At 36.9% G+C, this 20,716-nt stretch overlaps 1 protein-coding gene across 1 annotated transcript; it reads right to left on the bottom strand.

Annotated features, from left to right (window-relative positions):
* Positions 1 to 2,603: 2,603 nt before the first annotated feature.
* On the bottom strand, positions 2,604 to 5,545 carry LOC107190392 (glycine-rich protein). The gene is made up of 3 exons (XM_015579183.1): positions 5,526 to 5,545; positions 3,495 to 3,651; positions 2,604 to 2,672 (listed from the first exon to the last, which is right to left on the bottom strand). The coding sequence occupies exons 1-3, from the start codon at positions 5,541 to 5,543 to the stop codon at positions 2,617 to 2,619; spliced, it is 231 nt and encodes a 76-aa protein (XP_015434669.1). The 5' UTR covers positions 5,544 to 5,545; the 3' UTR covers positions 2,604 to 2,616.
* Positions 5,546 to 20,716: the final 15,171 nt, after the last annotated feature.

The following is a 20,716-nucleotide window of genomic DNA, read 5'->3' as shown; positions in this document are numbered from 1 at the left end:
TTTCATTCTGCTCATTTACATTATACGATAACCTTGGTATTTCAATTACGACGAATTAGTGTACCATTAGTGCATCCATCCAGCATTATCATGGTGAAGTCGAAGTGGCGTTCACGATCGCAACCGATTTCACAAGGTAGTACACATAATATACCACGAGATCGTCGCATACATACATATATATTGTGGCCAGAAGATTATGTAATGTATTCCTGAATTTTTAATCGACGAGAAGATCAAAAGTTCGGCCGAAGGACGGTTCGCGATAAGCACATCGTTAGAAACCGAATGTTATTCTACGTCTATCCGCCACCATTTTGAACGCTAATTTAAATAAAATTTCAAAACTTCGTTATGCGACACCTGAATTACATAAATAACATTCCAGACACGTGATAAATATGGTAAATGTCTTCATTTTATTCTGTACTCGAAATTTCAAAATTTGAAAACATAAATTTTACTTTTGCATTAACAAAACTACACGGTTAATGACGAAATGTTTTAAGTGTCGATTGCTAAATTTGTAGTTTAAATACACGTTAATGCTTCTTAAAAATATGCGTTACGTAATATACTCAAAATTTTAACGTTGGAAAACAAATAAATGTTCATTCATGACGGAAGGAGGAATACTTAAAGCAAAATGTGCAGCGCCGGCTGTTAAAGACACCGTTTGCGGTCGATTGCGGTTTACGCGCAAAGTAAAAGTCTGAGCGACCTGAAAACTCGCAGTTGACCCGTGCACCTGCACATACGGATCAACCGAGGATGTATTCCCACTGCTAATCGTGACGATGACTTTGGCCAATTACATGGGAAAAAGATAGGAGCAAGATTTTACTAATACACGACTAACTTTAAACTCCAATCGTCAATGACGTTCGACGTCATAATTACTCTTGCATCTATACAGGGTGTTTATAAAAATGTGGGACATTTTCGCAGCGTGGATTTTACATGTCAAACTGATACGAAAATCAAGAATAATGAAATTGCGTTCGAGATTTCGTTTCCACTAAAATTATTATTAGCCTACTCCTTTAGAGCAGAACCCATCGAAACTTTTGCACCGATGCGATATTATGCGCAATAAAAGAAGATTATTCGATAATATGTAGCAAAGACTCACTGAACAAATTTAATCTAACGAAATAGTGCAAAGTAAAACAAGAAATTGGTTAATTATATTGATAAATTATGTATAATTCGTAATTATCTTTAAGCATCAAACCGACGTACCGTGCCATCTGAACGATAAAACTGATGTTTGCCTCCTGAAATTGGAGAGTTTAGTAAGATGTTCGTTCACGGAATAATAGGAATCTAAAAGGAGTGTTGCAAAAAAGACGGGTATCACAATCCGATTTCATGATATTTTGAATGTTAAAGGATAACGAAACACGTTTTTTTCTATATTTCGAGACGATATTGCTAGCAGGAGAATGAAGGAATTTGGTGAGCATAATGGCCGAATCGCGTAACAAGTTATTAGTGATTCCTGTGAATACCGAAATGACACCCACGGGTTAAAAAATTTTCGACGGATGTAGACGAGGTCGCAGACATTCGGATTAAACAACTTTCGAGACACGAGACCTGACAATACGTACTGAGATTACGTTTGGAGGTCTGCTACAAATGTCGTGCTGAATCGTAACAACTAAAATCAATGACCTCTTTCATGCAGGATTTAATAACAATACGTAAGTTTTAACTCCCTAGAACTGTCTTTGAGACGTATCGTTATAAATATCAAAAGATTTTAAGCCAACCGGGAAACGCCATCGGCATAGAACCAAGATATCACATGACGCCTTGAAGACGCCCATTTTACGGCTATTTTAGGTCTAAGGCGCCTTTAAACGGTCTTCAAGGCGTCATGTGCTATCTGGAAAGGTATGTTACATCCAATGTAGGAGATAAATGTGTTATATTCTATTTACTTGAAATCCAATGTAACACACGATTTTTTGTATAGTTTCTATGTTACAAACATTGTGATGTAATTAAATATTAATTCGTCACAGTTGAATATTGACGATACCGCATTAATAATGAATAAAAGATCTCTGTTTCGTTTTTCATTGCTAATTTTAAAATAAATTGATATGTTCGTCGATTATTACAGTAGCCCCACCACCACACACGCAGAGGTTCATTTACCGTCTGGAAGTTTTATTATCCGTGGAACGTTTATCGGACTCGCTAATAAAACACGTCATACACGATACTTCCATTAAAAGGTTACCTTTTATTATTTCTTTTTTTTTTTTCGTTTTGCACAATGTTTATGACAGTGAGAAATTAAGATATCGCCCGATTCAGTCTGTTCATTTCAAAGCTGTCCTCATTATTAAGTTTAGCAGTGCTACGATCGAATGACTGAGATTTCTATAAAAGAGAGAGGATAAATGCAGTATAATGTACTAAGAAGTAAAAGATACCGATTTGCCTTCGAGTAACGGAAACCTAGACGCGTTTATACACAAAGCGTCTCGTTCTAATATTGTAAAATACGTTCACGATAATAGAATCTGTACTTTAAGGTCGTTTCTTTAACGTCACTTCCTTTCCAAATCGTATACAGCGGAATCCAAACGGTCGTCTGTTCGATTAGAGATAGCCATAGTGGCCGAATCCATGACCGTAACCGTAGTGTCCGTAGCCTCCTACAGGGGAAAAGCAAATCAGGATGTCAAAGTAACGTCGATGAATGTTTTGTTTACGTCGAGACTGATCATTGTGGGCAACGTCTATGAATGTTTCGTCTACTTTACGATTTCCAAATGAGTAACAAGAGCGTATCGATATTAACGCGTTCCGTGCCACAGTGAAAAAGGCCGTACGTAGCCAGACACTCTTTATTTCGTTCTTCAAGTCGTAAATTACCAAAAATGTATGTCTTTTGTTAATAGGGGCTGTTGGTCTTGTTTTAAATTACAGTTCGATATTAACACGTTTCGTGCAACATGTGCCACCGATGGTACACATTAAACTTTCCATTCAGGCCGCGTGTACCATGGGTACATGTGACACAGAACGTGTTAAACAACATCATCATTCAGATAATTCTGATTAATCGGTTTTAAGCGTTTTGCGTAAGTATCGCCGCTTCGTTAAAACAATTACAAGTAGATTATTTCAAAATGTAACAACGGGAAATATTAAACCGATGAAGTAAAATTATTATTCTACACTATCAATCTATAAGACGGAGAAAAGACATGAGTATATGAAACTATTAGTGCCAAAAATGGCAGATAAACCATGTGACGTACTGGTACGTCTACGGTCCTCACTGGGTTGACTGCTCGAAATTTATGATGTGTGACATAGAAAGAATTTCAAATGATCCATGTAATATGGACCGAACGGCTGAATATTGAATGGATCTACGAAATGTCGGAAAGGTATACAAAAAATTCATTGACGTTGAAGCCAGTCTTCTCGTGATTCAAGTCTCATTGTGCAATTAAGAATTTGGTTCTTACCATAACCATGTCCATAACCGTGTCCATATCCGTAAAACGGGTATTTGTAGCCGTAACCGCCGTAAGGATATCCGAATCCGCCGTATCCGTATCCACCCAGGTATCCTGGTTTCGCAGCGACGATGCCAACGATGACAGCCAGCAGCAGGACTGTGTACTGCGCGAACCGGAAAAAAATACGTGAAAAATAAATCGAAATTTACATAAATCGGCTATAAGTATGAAAATCATGCGTATTGTACATTCTCCTGCATAATTCATAATTTTCCATTTAATGTTTACGTAATCTTTTACCATACGAACGAGAACCATATTCCAAATTTAGCGAAATACCAGTCATTTCAATTTTTTCCTGTATTGACAATCAAGTTTTCAATATTAAAAGTTTTAATATTCAGTCATTAACTAATGATTGTTTTAAAAATATATGTGTTCTTAAACTGCATAGTTGTTATGAAATACATATACATGTATGTAATATAGGACGATTGAAAGATCTATTGGATGGATTATAGATTAAGTAATTTGTCTTGAGTTACATAAATTTATGAATGATCGTCATTATAATAATTTACGACTTTCTATTCCTTTGATAGTAAGGAGGACACGCGAGCTTTACTATTCTACATGTTTATAATATTACTGTATATAATTTACAAGTATTTAACTAAGTAAACAGCTTTCCTATCAGGATACTGTATAAGTTTCATACACATTTTTACAAATCTTGTACATTTATATCGTATGCCATTGGGCAGAAATATTAACGAAGGTTGATCACTAATAGGACTATCTGTAAAACCTTTTTCAGTTTACCATATAAGTTCCATATCCAGTGTTATAGATTTTAGAAATCATTATTATATACAATTGGGCTCGGATATAAACGAAGGTGAATCAAAAATTTCATTTTCTATACAGCCTTTCAAAATCATTAATACAGGTAACAAGTTTTTATATTAGAACTAGTTTTCAAAAATGATCGAGAAAAATTTACACTCGCATAAACTTCTACACTTTAACAATCATTAACTTTAAAAAGCCGTTCAAATGTAAAATCTCTGCATCTTTTCAGTAAACTACAAATTCGTTACAGTATATTCTATTCTCTGCAACTCAGTGCATTAAATAGTTTCATAAAACGTTGTATAAATTTTACTTCACACGAGTGAAACTACGAATCCGTCCTGACAAAATTTAGATATCAATCGGTGACAAAATTTGCACCGGTGCAACACTGGGCACTGAGTGGTTAACTTTGGAACCATAAACGCAATCAAAATGACTAGTTCGTAAAAAAATTAATAGTGTCATAACAATGTATTTTTTTTGTTTAAATTCTTTACAACGTTTACTACAATATATAAGTGAAAAAATACGTTAATATTTCGCTGTGCATATTTTCAACCAGCGGTCCCGTTTATCGACGTGTATACATAGTTATAGAGACACGTTCATCTCCGACAGTCCTTCCATTAACCCTTTCATTCCCCAATTATTTAAAAATTTACCAAAGAAATGTTTTATTGTATTCTTGTGTATACTAAACGACAAACAAATGATTCACAAGAACATTTTAACATTTCGATACCGTGTAATGTCATTTTTCATTCGTTGCCATTTGACAACTTGTATCACAGTTATATATAACAATTCTCATTATAATATTATTATTCATGATACAACCCAAAATTTGTCTTACCTCTGACCAATAAACCCTATTCGAAAGAAATTAGAGATTTGTAACTTTCTATTGTAACAATGCTCAAAACCTGAATTCCACCCCATGAAGGAGACAAAGGACAAATAATATCTTAATTCACCGATAAACTTTCAAATGCACATGCAAAATTGAGCCATACCATCTAAACAAGACTAGACGAAACTACTATATACTCACAGATATGAAAAAATACACGATACTAACATTTTATTTCACAATTCAGAATACGTCGCCATATGGCAACAGTAGCAACAAAAGGGTTAAAAAAATAAATATTCATTCCTTCCGATTCGGCGTGCTTTACTCACAAGTTTCAAGCAAGCCATTCTCCTATCAGCTGACACTAAGTCGTCCGTTCCTCGAGTAATTGCACTAATTTTCCTCCGATCTGTCCGCGGAGTAGTACCACTGTCCTTCTAACGTTGGTCCCGGGTTCCTTTTATAAGAAAGGCGGATCCGCGCCACAGCCCCACGACAGCAATTTTTTTTTCCCAGCCTTCGCGTATTGGCTTTCCTCTGTTAACACTAATAGCAACGCCCGGCATTGTTACCCTGAGATTATGCGAACGCAATGCGTCGTCGTCATTATGAAAGAGAGACAGTGCAGTAACATGTTTCGGGACGGTCGAAGTTACGCACACAGATGCCCATGCGAAACCGAACGCCTTGACATCCAAATTCTGTTCGCCGGGGGGATGGTTCAACGGATTACTCGAGAGAAACCGTTCTATTAAAGTTTCTCAATTCACGCTTATTTTCCGTGAACTCCACTATATTTTGTCAAATTAAGGGTACTTAATTTCAAAGAATCTTCCTTTCAGCGAAATTTATACAGGTTATTCGATATTCACCGCCATTTTGAAAGACGGAATGGGCAGAGATGTGATTCCTATTTAAACTGTATTAACAGTTTATTAAATAGATATAGTAGAACACTTATTAGTGCACCAAATTGTAGTATGTTTTGATGTAGGCCATCAATGGCTGGCGAAAAGACCCGAGGACGACAAATGTTTAATCTTTGTCTTAAACTTAGAATGGATGCATATGAATCCCCACGTTACAGTTTGGATCTATGTTAAGACAACTGTTTGATACAGCTAGAAAATGTTGTATACATATATTTGTATCAACTGCAGTATAGTGAGTACAAATGTAGCTATTGCGAGAACAAAAATCTAGAGAAATATATCAAAGACCTCATTTCTCGATTATTTCACTTACTTAATATACGTTATGTTATATTCGTAATGAAGTTCAAACCAGCCACGAACAACAAACATTCCATAGTCATCTAACAACCACCTACAGTCTAAACACAGTTGATAAGCGTTAATAAATCCATGAACCTTATCAATTATCTGTAAATTAGGTCTCCTCGGGCATAATCCGATATTCGTTGTGATAAAAGAAGAATACGATGGAGGGTTACCAACCGTTGATTAAAATGCTGGTGAACAGTTTAATGGCCATGCGAAGGACAAATCCATGCATGGACACAGAGGGTTCAATGGATCTTAACGCAGACGATTTTCGCATACCTCGAGTATCGTAACGTAACCGAAACAGAAACCAAAAAGAGGGTCAAATGTTGCGTTATAAGTGCAACGGAGGGTAAGGAGATCGCGTTACAAAATGGCGAGATTACACAGTGGATTCCAGCGGGACGAAATCGCGAAACAAGAAAAAAATATTCGTCGTTGCGACACGCGTGGTACCGAGGATGCGTCCGCCATTAATTACGGTCAATGTGTAACGCTCGAAGCGGCTATTGATTGTGACGGTTGCCCAACGAACCATCGAATATATTTGGTTGTTTATGAAGGAAAGATATTAATTTTCTTGTCGATGGATTATTCGTCTCGATTTATTCCACGAGTAATGGTCACCCATGGTCCTTCGAATGGTGTACAAATTAAATGCTGTCTTCGGAGAGTTCGGGTGCATTGCCTCACATGACGAAATCTGTCGATGATTCGCAAAAAGACGCGTGCAACATCTACCACGTGTAATTGATCGTCGTGCATGCGATGAGTAATTATTTCGTTTGTATGGAAAACGATCACGTGACTCGGTGATTCATTAATTAACGACTGCTTTCCTTTTTGACGAGTGAATCTTTCTGCTTGCAAATTTATTGCACTTTCAGAACACTTTGGGTGCCTTATTCGTTTAATTAAATGAAATGAATCTTTCGACATGCAGGTGATAAATCGTAGGTAAGTTAAGGGATCCGTTATTAATTTGCGAGTTATGAGGATACATTAGGTGTAGCAATAAATTAATCCGCTATTTCTTGGCGAAATCGCTATACGTTTCTATAGAAGTCAAGGATCTATACTGCTTAATTTATATTCATGGTGATTTTCCCACATGTTACACCATTGTTATTCAACGAAAGATCGAGAAGATCCTTTTTATTTAAAATATTTTGCCATATATAATTATAATTAAAAAAATAATAGATTACCTATTGGTACATCCGATATGATGAATTCATAATTTCAGATAGAATCTACTCTAACAAAAATAATACATTCGACGGCCTAATATTTTGTAACATATTGATAAAGACCTTGGCATTTGGCAGTCAAATTTTCTAGTTGGCGAAATTGTTCCATAGAAAAGTAAAGTACTTTCCATTTTCCATTGGAAGAACAGGTGCTTTATAGATCGTAATATGATACAGAGTTGAAGATAACTACTTTATTTTAATTATGATAGTCATTAACATAGAGAAAACTTCTGCTCCGATTTTTAACCCTTTAATTCCCAGTGTTGCACCGGCGTAGCACCAATCTTCAAAGTGCATCAAATTCTGTTATACCGATTAATATCTAATTTTTGTCAGCAAACATCTGTAGTTTCACAGATATGAAGAAGTTGATCTCCATGGTTTCAGTTGACGAAATTAAACTACTCCTTCCAAAAATTAACAAAAAGGAGAAAAACAGTATGAAAAAATAAGTATGTTTAATATCGATATTTTCGGCTTCAAAATAACAAGATACAAAGCATGTACAAGTCTCATAATTTTGAAATAACGATTTAAGGGCTTGGGCGCTAAAGAGTAAGAAACTATTAATTGTCTTTTCAATAGAAATGAATATAACGAGCACACAATAAAGTATACTTAAAATAAGTACCAAACATTACTAAACCCAACAGAATCACGCTGCAGAAATTCGATACGAAGTATTGTTCCAGAAAAATCTCACGACAAACTAGCTGTAACGACTAGAATCGTATCAGCATTAACACTAAAACTACCAAACCCGTCAAAATGACGGATTGCGTGTTTCTTATTTCAGGATTACTGACATTATGACAGTGTTTCAGGCGAAATTTACATTGGCCTTTAATTACCTACACATTTTATGTTACACTATATTACATTAAATTCTACTATACATTGAGTATACTAATTATATACAATAATTTAACACTAGAACTACCAAGTAAGTCAAAATGACTTATCAATACACTCTTACAACGACGATTAAAATGTCATGACAATACATTTTCTCAGATCTTTTGCATCTTTTATTACGATATGAAAGTGCAGAAATTAGTCAATTTCTAAATTTCTAAATTTCCAAAAGTTTTTCACGTTTATCCACCGATCGAAGCAAATATGCGTTTATCGTCGGTAGTTCCAGTGTTAATATACATTCAGTGCTGATAGTTCTAGACTTAACTGATCTACAGGACGTACCAACTAATTTCGCTTCATAATCACCACACCTAGTTAGCCACAAGCTAATAAAAACAATGCTCGTGAAATCAATCGTTCAAACAAATTCCCACAGGTATCGCCAACGCCCAACGGTGAGTAATCCGTTCGATCGCCGCGTACGAAACCATTCAGGATCTAATTCTGTCTCTTACGTGATCATTTTTTCCTGTTTTCACGCTGTTTCCCCAGAATTTCCCGATCAATGTTGCACACGCCCAAGGACTTTTCCGTGTGTTACGCGTCGAAGTGCTCGGTCGAACCTTGAAATCTTTGCGATAAATCGATTTTGCTACGTCGTTAACGATTCTCGAGCGAACGATCGCGTCAAGGACGACGCGCACGGTTGTTCTCGGCCGATCGTCGTCGGAACGATCAACGTCAGAATGATCATCCTCGTTGATAGGCGACACACGTATGCAAAATCCGCAGTGCGACCGGAGGTCGCGAAAATTATCAGACCGTGGTTAGCATGCACCGTCGTGACGGCGAATAATTGCAGGATAAGGCCAACTCAGTGCTATGGGAAAACTGCTTTTTGTATCATAACCATGGGAACGCTTGACCAACACCAAGTCCGTGGAACGCGTCGTTGAGAGTCGTCCTGTCGAACGCTAATTAAACATTTTTTCTTTTACCGTCGACGGATCATTGTTAGATCTACGCGTAACTTTTCCATCCAGCTCGCGACGAGGACATGACGCTCGATTGGGATCAGCCGGTGGGAAGCGTTTATTTGTTTTAATAAACGCGCGTGGAAACAGTTATATAACTTATCATATGAATGGACGGTTTAATATTAAACGAACGATAAGAATTTTAGGTAGATACGTAATGGAAATTCTTGCACGTTGCTTTTCTCCATCTTTTTAATGATGTGTCGTTATTATATACAACTGTCAAGAATAAGTTTTGAATAAGTTTTATCCGATTGAAATATACACCGTGATGATTAATAGCTTTCGGGAAACGAGATATCGACTGATGGATTTTATTTTTATAAAAATTTAGGGTTTTCAGATTGTAAGAATTATTCAAACCCTGCAACAACAGATTGTTGATTGGGGAACGTTTTGTTTCTCGGAAAAAGCTCTTGATAGTACAAAAAAGTTATCTTTTGTTAAGGAAACATCTAGTTGAGGGTTGCGACACGTAAAGCTTCATAATTTTATTCAGATAACTTTGCCATGGCTTAATTTAAGTTGATATTGGGAGAGTATTCGAAACTATTCCTTCGATACGACATTGTTTACATACGTAGAATAGTTAAACAATCGGAATAACAATTCAATGATCAAAAGAGACAGACAAGCACAATGATGCTATGATTTTCTGAGTAGCGCAATAAACGTTGTAGATCATACTTAACTTACTAATCGCGGTTGATAAAAAAAATATAAACAACTACAGCCTAATAATTACGTAATAGTTAATAAAAAATCTTTTCCATTTTCAGTTCTCAGACACTGGGCAAAGTAATTCAATAAAAAACAATTGTAACGAACGAAGTTGTAAAACATCATTGGTTCATCCCTTTGTTATACAAATTTTATAACATTTTATACGATAGTTTATATAAGATTTACAAATTCTTCGAAATCATAAAATACAGATAGTGAAACAAGACATTAAAGGAAGAACAAGAAACTGATCAAAATTCTGTTTTATATATAAAAAAAAATAATATTGCAACACATCAAGCCACACTCGTCGATATAAATAAATATTAGGTACGTGAAGCCAGGAAATTCAAGGATGGACGCATGAATAATGAATGTCCTTGCTTACTATTTCTCTCTATATCTTTAATAACATATTAATCCACAACGTCGCCATAAATAGTTAAGGTAATACTACGGCATACCAGAAACCCTCGATTTCACGTGTCATTCTTTCACTTGTTTATCCTCAGCCACCGAATTAATCTCCTTACGCGAGGATTTGTTGCTTTCTACGGCGATTGGCCAAGGGAAAAGAAACTTCTGTCGATTCGAGGCCAAAGACTCGATGACTTCTGAATTGCCCTCCGTTATTACTTCCGCGTCACTGTTCATAGGCGCCTCTGAGGTTTCAGGGGTCTCGTTGACCTTCTCAACTGGCGTGGATTTCGCTTTATCGGAATATGGATAACCATAAGGATAAAATCCAGGATAAGGATAAAAAGGAACCACTGGATGGATAAACGGTGGTGGGTGGACGTGAAAAAACGGGACCGGTTTCAAATGTGGGATCGAGGGGTCGAAGATCAAATGATTGAAACCTTTGAACGGTAAAACATTGTAATGGGGATACCCCAATTTATGTGGGCCACCGTAAAATGGACCGAAAGGAGCAAATCCGTTGTGATAATAGCCACTTGTGCCGTTACCGTTGCCATTACCGTTGCCATTACCGTTGCCGTTTCCATTACCATTGCCGTTCCCATTATCCCCGTCCGTTTGTTGAGCATTTGCCCCATTCCCCGGCTGATTTTGGGGTTGATCCGTTTGTCCACGGCCATAGAAATTGTGATAAGGGAAGTAAGGATTGAAATGATTGAAACCAGATGCATGTGGATCCGTGAAATTTCCTCCGTGAGGTCCGAAGCCTCCAGGATATCCAAAGTTTCCATGATGTCCAAAGTTTCCATGATGTCGAAAGTTTCCATGATGTCCAAAGTCACCTGAATGCTCAAAGTTTCCTGGGTGAGAGGAGCCATTCTGTAGCCCATGATAGAATTGTCCTGGTCCATAGAATCCGTCGTGGAATGGTCCATGATGGAAACGAGGACCGTAATCGTATCCTCCTATGGCCGTTTGCCCTGGATTCTGGTCCTCCGTTACTCTAGACGGATTCCCTTCGTTCTGTCCATTTCCTGGCGCTACGGGCGGATGACCGTTTTCTCTAACGTGTCCGTTTTGCGGATAGAAGAGACCTGGCCGGTTATTAAACGACGGAGAATGAGGACCGTAATGGGGATCATGATAATTATTATTGTACGGCCTGTCCTCTAATCTAGCTGACTGAGGGCTCTCATTGGTCCCTGCGTTGTCATTGATCCCGTCTGCCTTGGATGGATGCGCGGGCACACCAGGTGTCTGATGAAAATTACCATAATGGGGCTGGAAGCCAATAGGTCTGTAATGATTGGGTGAGTGGACCAACGGATGAACGAGATTAGGTTTGTACTTGAATCCTGTAGGATGGTGATAATGGTTTGAGTAGTGGAGCGAAGCCGCGTTAATGTCAGCGTCTATGGAGTTGTCTCTGGTGTCAGCGTTGACGTTCTCTTCGACCGACGCCTCGTTCGGAGGAATTCCTGGTGGATCCCGATTCACCACGAATCGATACGTCTCCGGATTATAGTGTCTCGCGTACTCAGGCGCGTCTGACGTTACATAAGCGTCCTGGAATCCTGTTTCCCCTTCGTCCAGGGATTGGCGACGTTCCGCGGCGAGCCTCTTGAGACGACCGACGAGTCGGCCAAGCTGTTCTGCGTCCCGAAAGACGGTATCGTCCGCGTTCAATGACTGCGTTCCTTGAAACTTCTTCAGCGAGCCCGAAATATTGACCGACGCACGGCTCGGCGGTGAATCCTGCAGCTCGCCCAGCAAGGTCGTGGATAGGACCGACGCGACATTCTTCGCGAACGACGTCAACACTTCGGGACCTATTATGCAAACGATTGATTTAGAAAGCGCCGATTTGATGTAAGCGAGGAAGTGGTCAGTCGTGTGAACCGACGTTTGATACATTATAGAGGTAACGCATGGAATTGACTGTGCCAGTGGTAACGTTTGCGTACATTTTCCTGTTGGTACAGTAGACGAAGTATTACTTAGGAAAATCATTGTGCGAACGAAAACGCAAATTAAAATAATTTCTATTTTCGGTACCACTGATGTAAACAAGTTGAAATAATCTATTGATAAATATCAACTTAATGAATTCATTTTAAAAAGGGGGTCTACCTTTGTAGTAATATATGGATTAATGTTTAATGAGTTTCGGGTAATATGTACTAAATTATTTATTTACTAAAAATATTATTGACATGTTTAAAATGAATTCGGTCGCTGAATGACAACCTTGGTTCACAAAGCTGCACATTGATAAATTTGATCTTCTAGATTTTAGATTAACCAGGATGATAAATAAGTTGATTTAAACGAAATATTTAAGAATTCGTAAAAGAAGTTATGCTGAACTATACAACAATTTGAATTCATTTACATAAACATAAATATTGTAATTTATGTAAAATCGACATTACCTTCTACTAAATATTCCATTGAACAGTATACATACATTAAATATTTTTAATTCGTAAAGTTTAACCTGTCAAAGTTAAATTTGAACTATTAATGGGCTGATGCATCCTGAAAGGCGACATTTTAAGTATATGCTCAGAAGTTCATTTTTGACAACGTGTTAATATTCATGAATTTGTAAACGTAATAGAGTATAGAGGATTAACCTTCAACGAATTGACTTCTATGTTATTTATATATATATATATTTATGTATATGATTCCATTAAGTATTCTCAGTTTCAGGAAACCTCAATTCAATTAACCAACTTCACTTTTTTTTACGTCAAGTTGTGACAAAGACATCCATTCTAATAGCTGCAGTTCACGAGTTGCACCATTTAGGTTACCAATATTTTTAGCAATCTATAAATGCTTTATTAGTTATAATCCTCTATACTTAAACAAATGCTTGATATCCTCCAAAAACTGGTTACGGACACAAAAAATGTCTCTTTCAACCAAACTATCACAGCTCGTTACGGAGTCCAAAAATGTGGCAAAACACTACAAAGAGAAAAAGCAATCCATCGTGTAGAACTCAATTTTATGTTATTTAATCCAGAAAAGTAGATACGTCACTGCACGATGTCATCGATATAGGACAAGCATCGCGTGTTATACACAATTGCGAAACAGTGGATTTTTCTTCCTATCAACGAGACTCGCGTTAGCGTCTGTAAGCTCACGTGTTTCGTGCGACGCATCGTCCGTGTGGCTCGTGATGGCTGACAGGCATACATCATACACGATGTCGCTTATACTTTCTCCCCTTAAACGTCTTTGCCCCGATACAGTTGACAGAAGACTGACAAATTTTGCATAATTTCATAAACGACAGAAATGATCGAAAAGATCCCTCTGACATTTTACCCGTTGCTATCACGAGGTGCACAAAAATACAAAAAGATAATTACATTCTCCAAAACTGTACACCTGTACAATTCTCCATCCACTACCTTTCTATTCATTTCATAAATTGTTCTATTTATGGTACGATCATACGATTGATTGAACCGCCAGCCAACGTGATAATTAGATTGCGGAATTTTATGCAAAATAACATTTTGAAGTTTCTTTCATTTCATAAGGATTCTATTATGACAGGAATAAGACAGAAAATGTATTAGTTCAATTATCATCACATTATCAATCATTACATTTCACACAGTCGTATATGCTACAAATGCATATAATTCGCAGTCTAGTAATAATAATCGTAATTAGAATAAAGTCGATTCAATTATCGACGTTCAACGAAGTCCATTTTTTTCCAAAAGGGAAAAAAATACAATCGTAATTGTTTTACGGAAAATTAGTTCAAGGCCATGGCTTGAAGACCATTAAAGAAGTTCCCAGAACGATATAATAATCTGCTTACTGACTCCGGGTTTTGCCGCGTTCGCATTGTCTTGAAGGATCCAGAGACCCGCGCAGAGCACCGTAATCTACAACAGGACAAAAGCGACGGTTAGATAGAACGAGATAGAGGGACAGGGTAGGGCTCTTTCTTTCTCTTTGTAACGTGAAAAAATATCACCGGCTTCCCCAGGGACTGCGTAACACGTAATGAGGCACCCGCGATATGGTGTGCTCGGTAATTTTCTCTAATACGATGTTTTATTTGTCATTCGCGTGACGCAATCGCGAATACGCGCGCAAATCCGAAGATCAACGCACCGTTTCCATACCGTGACACACTTGTTTTTTTCGACATGGTGTTGTCGGTGGACGATTGTGCAAATTTCGAGGGTGTAATCGAAGAACGATGACGTTTCGAATCGAACGGAAACCGTTTGCGGAAATTTCGAAGTTCCTGTATCGATGTATCGATCAACCGTCGAATTTGCGACGATGTCGTCTGTAAAAATTCTATATAATGCGCTGGTTTTCTTTTCCGTGGAAGCATCTGACTACCTGTGATGTTGAATTTAGATTTTGAGGACAGATATCAGTCTATCTATAGAGAAACAAGAAACTTCTAGATAATGTGAAAGAGATTGTGTTGTCTGAATCGGTTCTTAAGCCGGTTCCATTTTTATTTGGAAGTTAACGTGCCAGAAAATTGAATCGTAAAGACTAAAGGAAAAAGATGCTTGAGAATATTCCGATAATTTTTATAAATTTTGATCTGCACATGTTGTAAAGTAGTTCTTCTATCAAATTTCCTCTACGTGTAGAAATAAGTCGAAAATATAGAATACATTTTTTTGAGGTAATCAAATTTCAAAAAAATTTAGTTAATTAATCTACAGTTGTCTCACAGGTCCGAAGAATATAAATTCACCATAATATGAAGAAAATTCAATCTAGAAAACAAATATTCTTTTAAGTCCTAATTCCAAAGCGTTGAAAGTTTTTTTTCCTAATGGTTGTATCTGCAAATACTAACAACAATTAAAAACTTATGTTAATAATAAAATAAAGTTTTGTTAAATACTCTAATAAATATCTACTCAGTAGATTTTTTCTCAATGTAGAAATTAGTAGAGATAAAACAATTAAGAACTAGAGCGACTTGTCCACCGCGTCTGATCATTGAATTCCGTTTCTACTTAGAATCATGCTAAATACACGTATTTCAGATTGATTTTCAAAGTCGATTTTCTCGAGATCGAAGTCGCGGATCAGAACATTTTATCCCATATTTTTGCCGCCTTTTTAATACCTCAGAAGTGTACACTGATTAAACAAAAGCAGTGACAGAAAAAATGGATTTCTTTCTTTTGCAAAAGGTTACGTTGGGTCGAACATAAAACGAGAACTTTCTTATACACGATCGAAGCTTTTAGTTCCCTGCAGTCACTAAATTCATATGTTTCACGTACGCATAAAGATCTCCAGTACGATGATTATATGTCATTGTTTCGGGTACACGAACACGATGATTGCAAAAGAATCACAGGCATTTGTGTTTTATCATGGATCACGACATTCCCGCGAAGGGAAGTAATCAATATTGCTCATTTCTTCAGATGGAACCTGTTCGCCGCGAGGTTGACACGCTTGACGAATCAATCGATCGCGGGGATTCTTATTGCTTCCTGAAATTCGCGGGATTCCAGGAACGGTATTGACCGCGCACGATCGAGAATGTAATTGCGAGTTACGGTTGTATAATATTGGGAGTTACTTGTTGTGAAATATACGGCACGCACAGAAGAAAGCTGGGAAGTGGAGTGCAATCATTCCGTCGGTCATTGCGGTTCATTTGAGAAAATAGCGCCGGTGAATTGTTACGTATCGCCGTGGAATTTCTGTCGAAGCTTAATTACGGACATGCACAATTACAAATTAGTGAATGTCAGTTATCACGGAACAATCCTTTTCAATTGCGTACAGTGACAACGGAAAAATATTTACGCCGCTGATTCTCTTACTTTCACTGGTCACTACTATTTCAAGTATAACTGTAAATTAGTAAATTAATTATATTGTTCCATAAGAATTAAACGCGGATGTGAAGAATGTTTACGTTGATATTATGCGTAGAATAATGTCAATTGAAAACCGGAATATAACGATCTATACATACATTCTTCTGGCACTATTTTAGTGTAGTACACGTGAAAATGTAATTGGTTCAAATTCTCTCTTTGAAAAGATATTTCTTTAACTACATTTTAATGCAATTACTATACGGGTTAAACATTTACAATACAGAGAGGTTTAAAGAATTGCAGAAATAAATACAATAAATATTCCATAAATATCTGATCCTTTCTGTGTTAAAATATTCTTTTTATTAGAAAAAATAATGTTAAATCGAACAATGTTCTAATTAACGTACAGATGCAGTGACTTCAGTGTAATTCCACATTTTGACTGCTTCTATTTTACACAATAATAACGTCACTGTTTTGATTATCATTATATTGCAGTCGATCAATCGATCAATTCCTGAAACTTGTACCAACTGAAACTACACGTGGCAGTACGTAAAGATCGTCAGTATCAATCGATTACGAATAAATAATTCAAATAGAATCCGACAGTGGCATTGTTTCGCGGTTTCATTCATGGATTATTCATTCACGAGGTTAATTTCTACGAGCAGCGTACACGGCGATCGTAATAAAGCACGTGTGTGGCCATTTACACGCGTTGCAGTCCCCGTGAATGGACGCTATCGTGATCTAAAGTAAATCACAGAGTGGATTCGCGTTCACTGGACGAAAGAATCACATGATTTTCGATCGTTCCATTAACCGAACCTTTTCAACAAATAATTAATACTTTCATAAATTCAGTCTCAAAGTATTATCAAATTTTTCCATGACGAATTAAAAATCTGCAAATAAGATTCAATTAATTGACTTCACATGAATAAATACTTTTAATAGGTTTTTCATTAAGATAAAGAGGAATGTATCACCGATCAACATCCGTTCAGGTATGAATGGACTTCTATCAAGAATGAAGATTTTACGGGGCCTCGATTTTACATAATTATTTTTATTTACAGTTAATTAGATATATTTGATGTGGAACGTATTCTCAGAACGCAAGGTACTCTCTCGTATTGTTACACTCGGATCGTAATTAGCATGATTGCGCAACGTTTAATCCTTTCTTCTCGCAAGGACGCGACGCGGTTAAATGTACATATATACATAATATAGGCGCGAAGCTCGCGTATCGTAAAAACATTTCATTAAAGCTTATCTGACACGTATAAATCTTGTACAACACCTGTCGGGATCATTATTCAGAAATCGTAATAAATAACCGTGACTGCGCGAACTGCATTGTTACACCAATTACAATGACGCTGCGTGATTTATGGGGTTGCAGCTCTGCGCTAATAAATCCGTTTAAATTTGTCCTGTCTAAACAAGAGGTTGCACCGTGTCAAGAATAAACCATTAAATGTGCAATACTGTGGGACGTGCTTAATAAAACCGGAATGAACCGCGTCGTTTATTATAATATTAGCACGATCGTGTATGCGCAGCCGTTATCCCACTGTGTTGCAATACACGATGCACCGTGTAGAAATAAACCGATAACTGTTGCTGATATTGAAAACCGCACGATGTAAAGTTCTACGTTATCTACAAGAAAACTTACGTGAACATCCTTTTAAAATGGTGTTTCAATGAACCAAAGAATGTTTTAAAATTCTACTTAAGAATGTCAGTATTAATATTATAATTTAATATAACTATGTAGAAACGTATTATTGTAAATTATTCGACTATCCAAAGTCATAGAACTCCGTTTATTTTATACGAGAAGTGAATTGAAATGGGTGAATCTGAATTCGTGAATACAAATGTAGACAGAACGAAGAATATGTCGATAAAAGATTTTGAAGTTGAAGTCAGTGGTAATATCACTGAAGAAAAATATTTACACGAATTGCTCAAACAACGAAGAGTCCGTTGTGTAATATACAATTGCATGGAATGCGACGGGAGGCGAACGAGACAAAAATTAAATTTCCATGTTTCGTGTACCGAGAGTGGCCCCATTACCGCATGGTGCATCCTCGCTGGACGAATATCATCTTCGTGATTGCGAAAGAGGGGTCTCTTCTTGTGTATTCTTTTTTTTTTCAGTCAACGAGGATCGTATTAGTGTACGTAGTATACTCACGTGCGGCAGGTAATGCATCGTGCGTGCGACTTGTGACGACTAACAGCCATACACCGTTCCCGATGTCATTTATACTTTCTCTCCATAAACGCTTTTGCCCTAATTCAAATGACATAAGACTGAAAAATTTTTGCATAATTCAGCGGTGAATCGCATCGTGAAAAGAATACAACAAGGCTTATTTGTTAGTTAAACCTAACAATATTTCCAGCGGTATTCATGATTACTGCCAAGAAACATCGAACAAAAATATTTATTTCAATACTTAGTAGTTGATACAGGGCTGAATCGGAGAGACATTAGTAATTATTTATTGACTTAAGTGAGATCGAAGAATACTTTTATTGATATTCGATGTTACTGTCAGGTAACACTATCTACCAGGACTTATTTAACAGCCGTGTGCTGTTTTAGTTGATGTAGATCAATTTAACCCCAAATCGATGTTTCATTCCAAATAAAATATTCTGTACATATTCTGATATATTATAAATATAAAAAAAGTAGTGTAACAAAATTACCGCTGCAGAGAACTTTTAGCTTCGATAACTTCCTAACGAATAAGTTTAGGACATGAGTATGTTAGTACTTTTATGTAGAGCACAAAAAACTGAATCGACTGGTGTAGTCGAAAACATAAGTTTCCATTTAAAAAAAAGTTCAGTTGCATTTTTCTGATGCACCGATGCATAAAAGTGCATAAAATTAGTTGCATATTATGCACCGTCTGATACCATTTAACTTTTACTTATAACATCTTCTATTCCCAACCGTTTAGGAGGTACAGCCTGTTCCAGTTGCGTGGGACACCCTGTATACATATTTGTTATAATCAATAACAGTTTGAACGACGAACGCCGTCAGCACGTAAATACGGATGCGTAACGGACAATCCTCACTTCATTCGCGTCCGCGGACCTCGCCGGAGTCTGAGAACGTGGGTAAGAAATACGTGCAAGTGAAGGGTGTTCCTACGCTACAATAAAATAGCCTCCAATAAAATAGTCTGCAATAAACGAGAGCCTACTGTATGACGTCGTACCACCGACTAGATATAGGATAGACCTATCATCTTATGGGACTTCGTGTCTCATGTTCTGAAATACCGATAGTGTAAAAAGTCAGGGCACAGACGAGATATAAGAATAAACCTATCATCTTATGGGACTTATTGTTAGTGTCCCACGAAAATCACGCTGATTCGAGCGCACTCTACATAAAAGTTTCAGACTTTAGGAACTACGTTGGATACCATGATGACGCGAAGCACACACCCACTCGTGACTGCATATGGCGATACATTATTGCCCCCGATTTCGCTACAAGTTCGCTAGATGCAATGTAGGTCCGGTATAAATGTATATATGCTATTATATTAATCTAACTATTACGAATACGAAAAAATGTTTTATATAAAAATTGTTTTATTTAATGGAGCAAACTTAATAGAATGTTTGAATTTTTTTTATTGTTATTTACAGAGATTTTAATTTACAGAAAATTACATTGCATGTTAGGTCTATTCTTATACCTCGTCTGTGATGGAAGCTCGTTTATTGTAGCCTTCGTGATTATAGAGGGCTAAATTTCTCGGTATACTGCATTAAGCGAGCTCTAATCACGTAGACCACGTATTCGGCGTAGCTATATACAGGGTGGACTGGATATACACACTGTTCAACTGTTCGTTATTAGATATCTAAACAGACAAACTTATAACAATGTCTACGTTAGTTATAACCTCTCTGGGCACAAGAATGATAAATATCTTTAAGGTGGTTAATCATAGAATTGAAGAGCTGCAAAAAGCTAAAAATTGATATGTAGTTTATAAATGAGATGAGTACCTATTTAAAAAAATGTGTCTAGGGTGTGATAA

This window comes from Dufourea novaeangliae, unplaced genomic scaffold (assembly GCF_001272555.1).
Source record: "Dufourea novaeangliae isolate 0120121106 unplaced genomic scaffold, ASM127255v1 scaffold177, whole genome shotgun sequence".
Lineage (NCBI taxonomy): Eukaryota > Metazoa > Arthropoda > Insecta > Hymenoptera > Halictidae > Dufourea > Dufourea novaeangliae.
This window is presented reverse-complemented; position numbering and strand designations above follow the sequence as displayed.

Excerpts from the sequence above, each read along its gene's own strand:
- LOC107190392 (XM_015579183.1), bottom strand. Across the intron at positions 2,673-3,494 it reads CGGTTATGGACATGGTTATG|GAGGCTACGGACACTACGGT; the intron begins GTAAGAACCAAA and ends TTTCCCCTGTAG.